This window comes from Cupressus sempervirens, chromosome 2 (assembly GCF_028749045.1).
Source record: "Cupressus sempervirens isolate cs-2001-9-10 chromosome 2, ASM2874904v1, whole genome shotgun sequence".
NCBI classification, from domain to species: domain Eukaryota; kingdom Viridiplantae; phylum Streptophyta; class Pinopsida; order Cupressales; family Cupressaceae; genus Cupressus; species Cupressus sempervirens.
Genome location: NC_143119.1, coordinates 17,212,513 through 17,224,442, shown reverse-complemented (window position 1 = coordinate 17,224,442; position 11,930 = coordinate 17,212,513). Strand labels below are relative to the sequence as shown.

The 11,930-nt window shown below is 36.4% G+C and overlaps 1 protein-coding gene across 1 annotated transcript in view; it reads right to left on the bottom strand.

The window, feature by feature from the left end:
• Window positions 1–5,747: 5,747 nt before the first annotated feature.
• LOC149570867 (gamma-glutamyl peptidase 1-like) overlaps window positions 5,748–11,930 on the bottom strand; it is a 71,578-nt gene continuing 65,395 nt past the window's right edge. Inside the window, exon 4 of the mRNA XM_089808255.1 lies at window positions 5,748–6,059. Coding sequence (XP_089664381.1) covers window positions 5,952–6,059 — 108 coding nt within the window. The 3' untranslated portion in view covers window positions 5,748–5,951. The remainder of the gene's footprint in view (window positions 6,060–11,930) is intronic.

Below are 11,930 nucleotides of genomic sequence, written 5' to 3'. Positions count from 1 at the left end.
AAATAAACTAGATAAGCAACAACTGCATGCACAATGGGCCACAAAAGTTACATAAAACAAGCAGAAGCTATCGCATGAGAAGCATTTGAAATTGAATAAATTTCAATTGGGCTAGTTAGTATTAAATTATAGCGGACAGAACGAAATCAAACCAGGGAAGTTTAAAGTGAAATGGGTTGGACCATACCAAATTTAGGAAGTGGGCAACAATGGAGCAATAAAACTATGGACATTGGATGGGCAAGAAGTACTAGAAGCCGTAAATTGTTTCAAGTTAAAAATATACCACTCAAGAACTACTTCCTCGTCGATGAATAATGGTGAGTAACTCGTAATAGCTTTAAAAAAAATTGAAAACAAAAAAAAAGTTATTAGGTGACTGTACGACATCATGGGTATGTTATAAGCTACCAATGCCTCCACCATACGTCAATGTAAGATCATCTAGTAGACATTGTATGACACCAAGCCAATGACCACCATACGGCCTTAAAAATGCCCCCACCATAATTGTATGGTAAACATAATCAGAGGAGGAGTTTTATTGTACGATCTTCTTATTGCCCCACCGTATGGCAATTTCACGAGTGAATAGTTTGTAAACACTGTATGCCCCCTTGCACAATGACAGCACCGTACGGCTTGCTTTTGCATTATGGAGATTAGTTCAAGTGGATGAAGGAGAACATACATTGTATGAAAATTGAAGGCAATAGGGACACACTGTATGGGTGACTACAAAACTGCACAAGAAGCTCAAAACAAAATCGTATAGACATTAGGAACCTCTGTATGGTACAAGAAAAGGAGTTTATAACATTGGAACCATTCGGATAGCAAATGAATCACACAAGTCTTTGGCATCCCTACTGTACGGATGCAAACATCAAGGCATCATACTGTCATGCAAAACACAAAGTGAATAAAAGGCATTGTTGTTGTACGGTCATGCAAAATAGGAGATGAAAGGCACTACTGCTATACAGGCATGCGCAAGCAGAGGTCGTCATCTTGGGAGAGCTATTTTGGTTTGGGTTTTGCAAACATTTTTTGAGTGACCAAAGAGGAGGGAGTAAGCACCCACAAGTATTATCTGTGTGGCCTCTACAAATAATACGATCGCATATTAGCAGAAGGAAGCAGTCAGAAGAGAAGGAGCAAAAAAAATATAAAATGACGAAAAATAAAAAATGTTTAGAATGCATAACATATGATGCCCAAGGGAAGGGAAAGACATAAATATGTAGTAAAACATAAGCAATTGGCAGAAAGAGTGTGGGATCGGAAAAAAATCACAAAAATGGTGTGTTACATGCAATTTTGTGTGGCTTTGAGAGTGCTAATTTGGTCTTGGCAGCCGCTCTGTATCGCGACTGCCCTAGTACCCTGTGGGGGCGCTGCCCCTAGACTTTGTTGGAGGCATTGCCCCTTAGACCCCTAGTCGCTTCAACTATCAGTCATGAAAAGTATGACCAGTTGATGAGACCTGGAGCTACTGCAGGCATGGATTGTCTTTGTACCAAAGGTGGAGAGAACAACAGAGCAAGCCTTTCAAGAGGGGTGATACGCTTTGAGGTAGTTGGAGTAGGTGTTGGATGTGAGGCTGTCTTGGTGGATGCATAAAGAGCTAGGGAGGAGCTGATCATCCAATTGAAGGCAAGTAAGAGTGACACTCGGCTCAGCGTACCCAGAAGTTGGAAGTATTGAAGGCGACATGGGTGGCTATCACAGTTAGCTTGGCTAAGGAGACAGTATTGTTAGCAAAGGCTACAAATGCAACGTGTTTTGGAGACTAGTTTGATGCAAGCACAGAACGAATGTGAAAGTGGTGTGATGGAAACATATCTATCTTGTTATAATTAGTCAGTTAATGTATCCCATTTTGTTAATCTGTCTCAGATATTTTGTAATTGTCATCCGGAGATGCCTTTTCTTTTTGGGGGGGATGATGATGTTGGTAAAATTATAAAATAGCCGACGGGTAGATTAGCATGTTGTCGGTAAAGTTATAAAATAGCCGACGGATAGATTAGTATCCAAATGGGCGTGACGGTTGAATCACCCCTTCGGAATGGTATATGTACACCATCCGGAATGGACTTTGGATCATTGTTGTAATCATCATTGGAAGCACTATGTAATCTCTTCGGCATATATGTGAATAATAAAAGGAGTATTGTTGTGTTACATGTTCTTGTCTATTGTCTGTATGCATTAAACTATTTACCCCATACGGTAAACATGGAGGCTATAAGGTCAGCTTGGGAGAGTTTATCTTAGTGATAACAAAGTATTTAACATAATTGGCAAAGGTGATGTCATGTTGCAACTTCAAAATGGAAATAAGTGGTTGTTAAAAGATATGAGACATGTTCCCAAGCTGAAAAGAAATTTGATATCCATAGGACAACTTTATACTCAAAGGTATAATGTCAATTTCTCTTCATATACTTGGAAGGCGACCCAAGGAGCCATGGTAACTGCAAAAGGAAGTAAAATAGGGAATCTATATGTGCTTGAAAGCAATGCCTAAGTGTTGAATCGCATTGGTAGTTGTGGGTTGCAGGTTGGATATTCGGCATAAGAGGCTCGGTCACATGAGCAAAAGGGATCTTGAAGTTATGCTCAACAGGGATCAACTTCTAGGCCTAAAAATGTGTGTATTTGGAGTTTTGGAAGAATTGGTTTTATGGTAAACAAAAGAAGACTAGCCTTTTGAAAAACGTCCATGGCAAAAAGACAACACCTTTGGAGCTTATTCACTGTTTCGTTACTTTTCTTGATGATTGTACTAGAAAAAAGTATAGACTTATACGCTAAATAGAAAATCAAAGGTGTTTAGCAAATTTAAATCTTTTAAAGCCATTGTTGAGAATCAAACTGGGCAAAGAATCAAATGTTTAGAAATGGATTATGGGGGAGAGTTTTGTTCATTGGAATTTGATGATTTTTGTGGAAACAATGGTATTCAAAGGATTCAAGTTGAATAGAACCAGTGTGGAAAGAGCTTGGCTTATACTTTCTAATGCCAATTCGGGCAAAGATTTTTGGGCACGGGTATGTAATACAACAGTTTGTTTGGTTAATCGAGCAGCACCATCTTGATTAGATTTTGACATTCTGGAGCAAAGATGGCCTGGAAAACAAATTTCATACAATCATCTAAGAGTGTTTGGCTGTGAAGCATTCACTCAGGTCGCCACAGAGAAGTGAATGAAATTGGATGCCAAATCAAGATGATGCATCTTTGTTAGGTATTGTGAGGAGCAGTATGGGTTCAGATAGTGGGATTTGGTTGAAAAAAAACATTGTTTGTAGGAGAGATGTTGTCTTCAATGAGAAAAAATTTCCAGTGCCCCAAGCATAAACAACACAAACAAAAGAGTATGTAACCTTATCAATGTTTTAAAATAGCAGTTCATAGGAGCATATTGGGGTCTTTTGCAGTAGGATTCAAAAGGCAGAATTGCAAGAACAAGAGGAATGTGAGGAATGTATATTTCTATTTCAGTACCTCTCCTGATATTGTTCCCACACACCCCCTGTTTCTTCACGGTCCTGACTGAGGGTCTGAGACAGATTATTGTTGTTTTTACAGTCCTCTAGCAACATTGGCAACAGTGATAGTTCTGTGTGTGAAAATACTCATCTGCAAACTACAGGAGGTTTGTTTGCTCCACACAGCCCCTGCAAAACTTATCAACCATTTGTGAGTGGAGATAACCCCACGACTCAGTCTCTTATGCGTGAAGCTAATCCCACACAGGCACTACCTCCTTTGTATTGTTCTCTTCTCTGTTCCCCCTTGTCTTGGGCCGCCAGTATTCAATTCACTAATGATATGCATACGGGAGATGTTACTATGCCTCATCAGCCCACATTTGATAGGAATGTTTTACTATCCCTACATGTGTGAGTTGATGGATCATTAAGAGCACAATATCATTATCTAATGTTAAGTTGTGGCATTTTTAAATCGGTCATGAAGGTTTAAGTTCTCTTTGGGTTTTTATTCTACTTAAATATCAATTGATTCAATAATCAAACAGTCAAATATTAATCTACACATCATCTATATCGAAAAACTCAAATTTTACTTTTGAGTGCTAAACTGGGTTATATTTTTAAAATAGGCTTAAATCACCATGGATGTTAAACTTGGTTATGGAATTGAAATGCATAAATTTTGGGCAAATGAAGCCCCCGTTAGTAATCTGACGGACTGTTGTACTACCATGCTTAAAATTTAACAATAAAAATAGGATCTGAGTTAACTAAAATAAATTTGATCTGAAAAACAGAAACATGAATAGCATACTGCTACAAATGCTGAAATTGAAGTAGTGTCAGAGATAAGCATACAAAAAAAAAGTTATAAAGTTAGATTTTGGAAAGATTGGATCCAGAATCTATACCATCAAGTGAATCTTTCAAAATGTTGTGGAATAGTTAAAAGTTCATTCTTTAAAATTGAAGTTGCAGTCTGTAAAATTTCAAAACATGTTTAACCTCTCAATGAAACTAATCACGTTGAAAAGAAGGAAATCAAACCTGGGAGTTGGTTGTGCAGGAACTGGATGAAACATTTAACAAATTCTTGAGGGCAACGGGGGCCTATTTAGTCAAATTATGACTGGGGAACTAACATATAAGAAAGTTACTGGCTAATTCTAAACCTGCTCCTGCTCAAATGAGATTCGACCTCAGTGACCCTAAATTGGAAAAGAATGACATTATCATAGTAAAATCTATCAGATTGGCATCAACAATGCTCAGGAAGAGCTCAATAGCAACAGGATAATCTTGCAAGTAGTGATATCCTTCAATGTGGAGATTTACAGGTTGAATCCTAGTTTATTCATACCATGTGCTCATTTTCCTACATCCACAATGATTGGCAGTTGTTTTATCTCATTAGCAAACCTATCCCAACAAATTATACATGATTCATTCAACTCCAAAATGCTTGTAAAAAATCATGGTAAGGCATCTCTGATTTTGAACATAACAAACAACTTCCATTTTCCTTTGTCTACAAAAGGGTTCCAATTATTGTCCATGTTCCAATTACCATTTATTGGACTTCATTAATTTAAAGCCTGCTAAAATTATCAAACTGGACTAATTACTACCCACTGTTATATCCAATAGCTGGAAAAAAGACTTATTTGACCAATTGTGCAACTTTATTGGTACCAATTGTGCATAATTATTGGGGCATTTGTGCAAATTTTCTGGTGGTCAAAGTGAATTGTTGATGGGGCAATAGAGAATATGTATGTGACATCCACTCAAAATGACCACTTTTTGACCCTTGCATGCATAACAAATCCCACAATGTTCTTTAAATCTACACTAAAGCCAAAACAACTAGATATAAGTACTTAAGTTGCATGCGGAAACAACCCTCAAAATCCAATTTACTGATTTACAAGCTTGGGTAAACAGAGTTAGCTATAATGGCCACTTGTACCCTTCCCCTGTTTTGTTCATAAAACCTAACAAAAAGAATTTGGCAATATTGGGGATTTTGACGCTTCGTCTGTGCTTCTATGGCTCCATGAGAAGCATTCCACAAACCAAGTGTGAAGAGTGTTCTATCTGTGTCCGACATAGAAAATAGATTTTACAAACAAATGAATTTTAAAATATTTTGAGGTTTTTTAAACTATAAATTATAAAAAATGATTTAGAAATCCAAAACATATTCAGCATTGATTCATATATGCTTCCTAATAAAAAATGTATGCTAAAATGCTAATCAGTGGATCCTCAAATTTAAAAAGTTTGAATATAGTAGGGCAACAATACCATATGTGTGTAGGTCCATAATAATCCATGTTAAATGGAAGAATATAGTCTTGAGAACGCTTAAGGAGCACAGCTTATACATTTCCTTGGAAAGAAACATAATATAAGTCTTAAGAACACTGAGAAAAAACTATAATTCGTCATATCACTTCTCTACTTTTCAGAAAAGTCTTGCACAAGCTTTTAAGGGCTTCTTGGTCAGCTTGACGATCTTTGAAACTCAATTCTGTTTCCTTGCAAACCTCCCCCTGTATAATAAGTAAAATGTCAATCCTAACTTGATATTAAAGCTTAAGATGTAAAGAACACATTTCCTTTAACACACATTTCTGTTGAGCTACATATCTGTCACAAAACTCACAACTCTTGCATTCCAATGCAAAATGCTAAACTTTTGAAAGACTAGATATTGAAATGGAACATCTTACATGATGTGATGGCTAATAACAATGTTCAGAACCTTTTTACAAGTTTAAATATACTTCACTACATTTTTTCAACAATTTTACAATGGATAAGAAATTTTGGATCTACTTTTAAATGTGACAGTCATCTTCTTGGCCTTTTTATTAACAATTTTATTATTTCTCTCTTGTATTTTTTTTCTGGTCTTGGTGTTCTTTCAGCCTTCTGTGTGTCATTTAGGATTTCTGATCACTTTAGGTTGCTTCAGGTAAAAGTATATACAATAACACTAAACATAAACGGTTCTGTTTTATTTCACAAGGAGAGAGCATTTGAGGGACCCAATGGCTGTTTCAAGAGATAATCCCAATAGAAATACCTTGTCATTGTTACCATACTAGTATTACACACACAATATTGATCCTGAATAATCGCAACATGATGCATTTCCTATGCCATTTTGAGTTTTGTAATTGGTTAGTTTCTCTCTCTATATATACAGATAGATAGATAGATCAACTTTTTGTTCATTTTTCTTTTTGCAGACAAGAAAATACAGATAAAAGGATTAAGGTATTTTAAATTTTCTTAAGTTTTTCTTTTAATACTTCTTCATTTCTTTTAGTAGTTGACTATTAAACTACAGTGAGGTTTTACCTATATGTTTTTAATTCGTACCATAATGAGGGTTCAGGTGAAAGTAAACAAGGTTGCCTCTAGAATAGTAGGCCATGCTTCATGACAAAGGACCTACTGTTTAAGCCTTCAGGGAAAGCCAAATATTTTTAACACAAACCCTTCTAGTTGAAAGATAAATGATTTATTAAAATTCTTAATCAATTTTTAACGATTAACATTTTTGGAACATATAAAATGTATTTTTCAACATATGATACTCCACATGAACTAACAAGAGTATTTTTTTAAAGACATCCTTTTTCTACAATCCGTAATATCAATCAGTGTTGTTACTGGAAAAGAATGAGCAAAGCTGTTTTGTGTATCAACATTTTAGGAGTGGGCAATATGTGAGCTTATAGTGCTTCAACTGCACCACTAAATAGTAAATACCCAAGTTACCAGATTCTCTCTAGCAAGTCTGGTTCAATTCTGTACAAAGTCTCATCCTTGTCAAACTCTCCCCAAATTCTCTTGTAGAACTATGAATTTGCTGCAAATTCTGTCAGAGGAACCCGAGCAGAATTTGCAGCGAATTTTGAAGAATTTGCTGCCCAGCATCTGAACTTGGGCTGAATTTGGTTTCAAAAACAAATTTTAAGAATTTTTGAAGTGTTTATTTTTGTCTAATTTGGTCTATTTGATCCTCCCAACCCTAAAGTGGCTGCTAAATAGATAAAAAAGATGGTCTATAAGTCACTTATGCATTTGTGAATGAAAATAAGCGCTTGCTTGTAGAGGAAATCCAAATTGACAAATAGGTGACATCCATATTGACGATTACAGAGAAATTTCTTTTAAAAAGAAATGATATTTTTGAATCCAGGGCTTAAAACTTGAATCTCAACTTTTGATCTAGCCTGGTTAGAAATCCTCTAACCAATACAAAAAATTCAGATAACTGCACTTATCTTTTGACAATTCCTTTTATTCTCAAATTGTCCCCTTGATATGGTGATATGTTTCATTGATAAGTAGGAGATAATTTCCACAGCAAGTCAAATTATGATATTGCTATCAGGATTTAACTGTGTGATTTTTGAGTCAAACTCATTGACCCATGTTTCATGAGTAGTGATTCAACATGAATCCATTGCTCATGAGAATAAATGGAACACTTAACACTCATTGGATCTAGGTGATGCTCACAAGGGTGAAGCACCATGACTTCCTGAGAGGTCACCCATCCCAGTACTACTCCAGCCTGAGCGCGCTTAACTACGGAGTTTCCTCCATGGTTAAACCCAAAGCTTGCAATCCCATTTGCAAAACCTTCACCAAGTGTTGTGCCTTATGAACCATTCATTAGAAAGCCCCTTAAGCTCATCAATTGATAAGTAGGAGATAATTTCCACAACAAGTCAAATTATGATATTGCTATCAGGATTTAACTGTGTGATTTTTGAGTCAAACTCATTGACCCACAAAAAACTCCATGGAACACACCTTTTTTGTGATTTTCTTCTGATCCCTTACTCTTTCTGCCAACGGCTTATGTTTTACTACCTTTTTATGTCTTTCCCTTCCCTTTGGTATCATACATTACTCATTTTGAACTATTTTGATTTGTCATTTTTTTTTAAGAACCTCATGCTTCCTGAAGAGTATAGCTCCTTCTTCCTCTTGAATGCTCTGGTACGGCCTCCGAAGGGTAACTTTATTACTGTACCTCTGTCCTTCTCTGATCCCTTTTATTATATCACCACTTAACCCTGTACAGTAGAGTATGTCACTGTCCTTGCTTGGTCGTATGGTCCCCCAACATTTCCCTTTAGTTCTCCTTAAACCTGTACGTCCGTATGGCCCATAGGCTTGTGTTTCCTTTGTTCGTATGGCCATACAGTCTCTTTGTTCCTAGTTTAATTATCTTCATTGTACCATATAGTCGAGTCACTATTTTTTTGCTTTGTATAGGGCCGTATGGTCAAGTCACTTTTCCAATGTTCGTACGGTCTCCTTCGTGGCTGTACGGTCAAGTCTCTCTTTCATCCAACATCCATATGGGTTCTTTTGGTATGTGGCCGTACGGTATTTTCCTCTATTTTCTTGTTTTCGTATTGTCTTTGCAACTGGTTGTAGTCAATGCTCCCTCCTAGTACTTCTATATGGGCCATACGGTATGGTTCTGATGGTCTTTGCTTGATATTCAATGCTCTTTGATCGGTATGGCTGTATGGGAAACCATGCTCTTCTTCTAGTTGTTCCTCTGTACGTCGTACAGTACTTTCTCCTTTCAACTGTTGTTCTTTTATATCCTATCAACGTCATACGGTGCTATTCTTGAGTTAATCCTTTCTGTGGTATGCTACTAAAAGACTCCCAAAGACCGTACAGTGCCTTCTGTCATATTCTTACTTATGCCTACTATGAATTTCTTTTAATCTTTTATTATTATTTACACTTATTTTACATATATACACCAAAATTTATTATTTTTTAGACTGTCTCTCCGTTGCTCATCCATGAAGGTGTGTTATTTCTTTCATGAGACACTTTCAGGTTCAACCCATTCACTGCACCAACTACTTGCTTTCTGTCGAGGATCCATAATTTTATTGCTTTGTTATTGCCCACTTCATGGATTTTATATGGTCCGACCCACTTTATTTTAAATTTGCCCAGTCTGATCTCATTGTGCCCATGATACTTCAACTCTAGCTGTCCCGATTGAAATCTGTTCAACTTCAAGTGCTTGTCGTGCCATGCCTTATGCTTGTTTTGTGTAACCTTCATGGCCCATTATGCCTGCAATCTTCGCTCATCAAGTTTATTTAAAATTATATCATCCTTCCCTCAGATTTTCCATATCTCCAAGCTTGTTTTCAATCGCAATCCTCGAACTTGGTACCATGAATTTTGTCAGCTGCCACTCCTTGCCGTCAATAACTGTATTCTTGATTCTAGAACCTTCACTCTGTACAACTACAATTTTTATTAAGCCCTTCCTCTTTGTTTTCTGTGTAGACTGTAAGATGTGTTTTCCTTGTTACCAACACCGTTCTACTAAATCCGTGGTGCGGTGTAACCTTTTCTTTCCGCATAGTCCATTCACCATGTACTGTACGGTGGAATCTTTCCTTTTGTTGGGTTCGTATGATATGTTCTTCCCTTCAGCTTCAGCCGTAACCACCTTTCCTTTTTTTGCTTCTCTATATTCTTTCAGACATTCATTTTCCTCTTCTTTCTCATGTTCGTCAACCCTTAACATGTTAGAGCTCGAAAAGAGCTCGTAATCCTCCATCTGCCAGTGGAATAGGCCGTTTATTGAGTCTAGGTCATCATTATTCAACCCTCCTAATCTCAATACCCCTTCTTCATCTGGTTCCATTCTCTTTTTTCCTTCGTCATCACTCTCGCCTTTTGAGTCTAACGACGCTACCTCCTCCCCCACCATCTGTGTGTACACGTCAATTATGAACCTTCTACCTTTGCATTCCATGGATAGGGTGTTTCGTTTCCAGTCATGTTTTACTTTTGCTTGCACCAACCAACCTCGTCCAAGGATAGCATCATACCCTCTTCTTTTCAGTGGGATGACCACAAAATCTAGTAAGAATGGTTGCGTCCCAATTGTTACCAGCTATGCCATCAAAGTTCCCAACGGTTTGATCTCGTGCTGATCCGCCATGAGTAACTAGAAAGTAGGTGGCCATAGTGTGGGTTGTCCTAGCTTTTTCCAAATATCTTTTGGTAGCACGTCCATGCCTGATCCTCTGTCTATAATTGTATCTGTCAGTATAGTGCCCAGACTACCCATCTCAACTACTACCAAATGCCTTCCTGTCGTAAGTGCCAGTAGCATCGGGTCTACTACCATTGTTCCATTACTATCCCTTCCTGTTTCCTCCGTCACTCTCGGAGGCGATGTCATATTCATAATAGCTGTTCACAACTATGGCATCATGAGAAGGTCATTTAATTTAATAGGAACTTTTGTTTGCATTATCTACCTCATCATGTTTTGTTCCGCTAAGTTCCTTTTCAAAGTTTCGGCAGTGTCTTTTACTTGTGATTTCCTTGTTTTTATTTGCCTTGTTGGTTCCCAAAACTGCAAATTGGAATCTTACGAGCCTTGCCTGCTCAATGCTAGGATATCCAACTGGTTAAGGCCAACTTAACGAGATTGATCAACGCGATCCAAATCCCCTATACTTCCAGCTCTGCAAAACTGAGGTGGGTGTACCTAATCCTAGACAACAACCTTAAATCCAAGATGCTTATAGCAAATAAATTAGAACGTGAATGCAATGAGAGCTTTCAAAATGGCAAGAATTATAGAAAGCTTTAAGATTGCAAACTGTAAATTAAAAATAAAGGCAAATAATTGTATGAATGTTTTTTAAATAAAAGTGATTACTACAGATGATTGCAACGAATGAATATATTAATTCTTCGATGGAAAGAAATGAAACAATTGCCAGCATATGGATTATGAATCAGGAGTAAAAGACTAGTGCCTAATTAAATGGGAAATCAAATTCAACATTATAAGTTGAGACGTACAACTTTATAAAGTTTAATATTTTTAAACTATAAACAATTTTAATAATTTTGATGCGATGGATCAATTATATAAACGTAATTTTAAATTAGTCTAAAATGCACTTTAACTCCTACAGAGACAAATTAGACATAAATACGAAAATAATTAAATATTTCACAATATTTATGTTTATCTAATTTAAAATGCAATAATGATCCGATCCACTTATCCGAATATTAAAATATTTATAGAAAATAAATAAAAAACATTTGTAAAGGACACAACCTATTAATAATTTAAAACTCCGAAATATAAAATAAATAATAATGCCAAAAATAAAATCACAATAGAGACATTCCTTACAGAAGATCCATCTATTGCGAACATATCCGGGTTGCACAAAATCCACCTACTAACTCAAATCCAAAAGCTTAGTTCAAAATTTCATTTCTCCGCAAATAAAAAAATATAATATATTATTGAGCATAGGATAGGTAAAAAATTTAAAATATAATTTGGAATTGTATCTCCTTCACTTGGTTTTTTACATTAT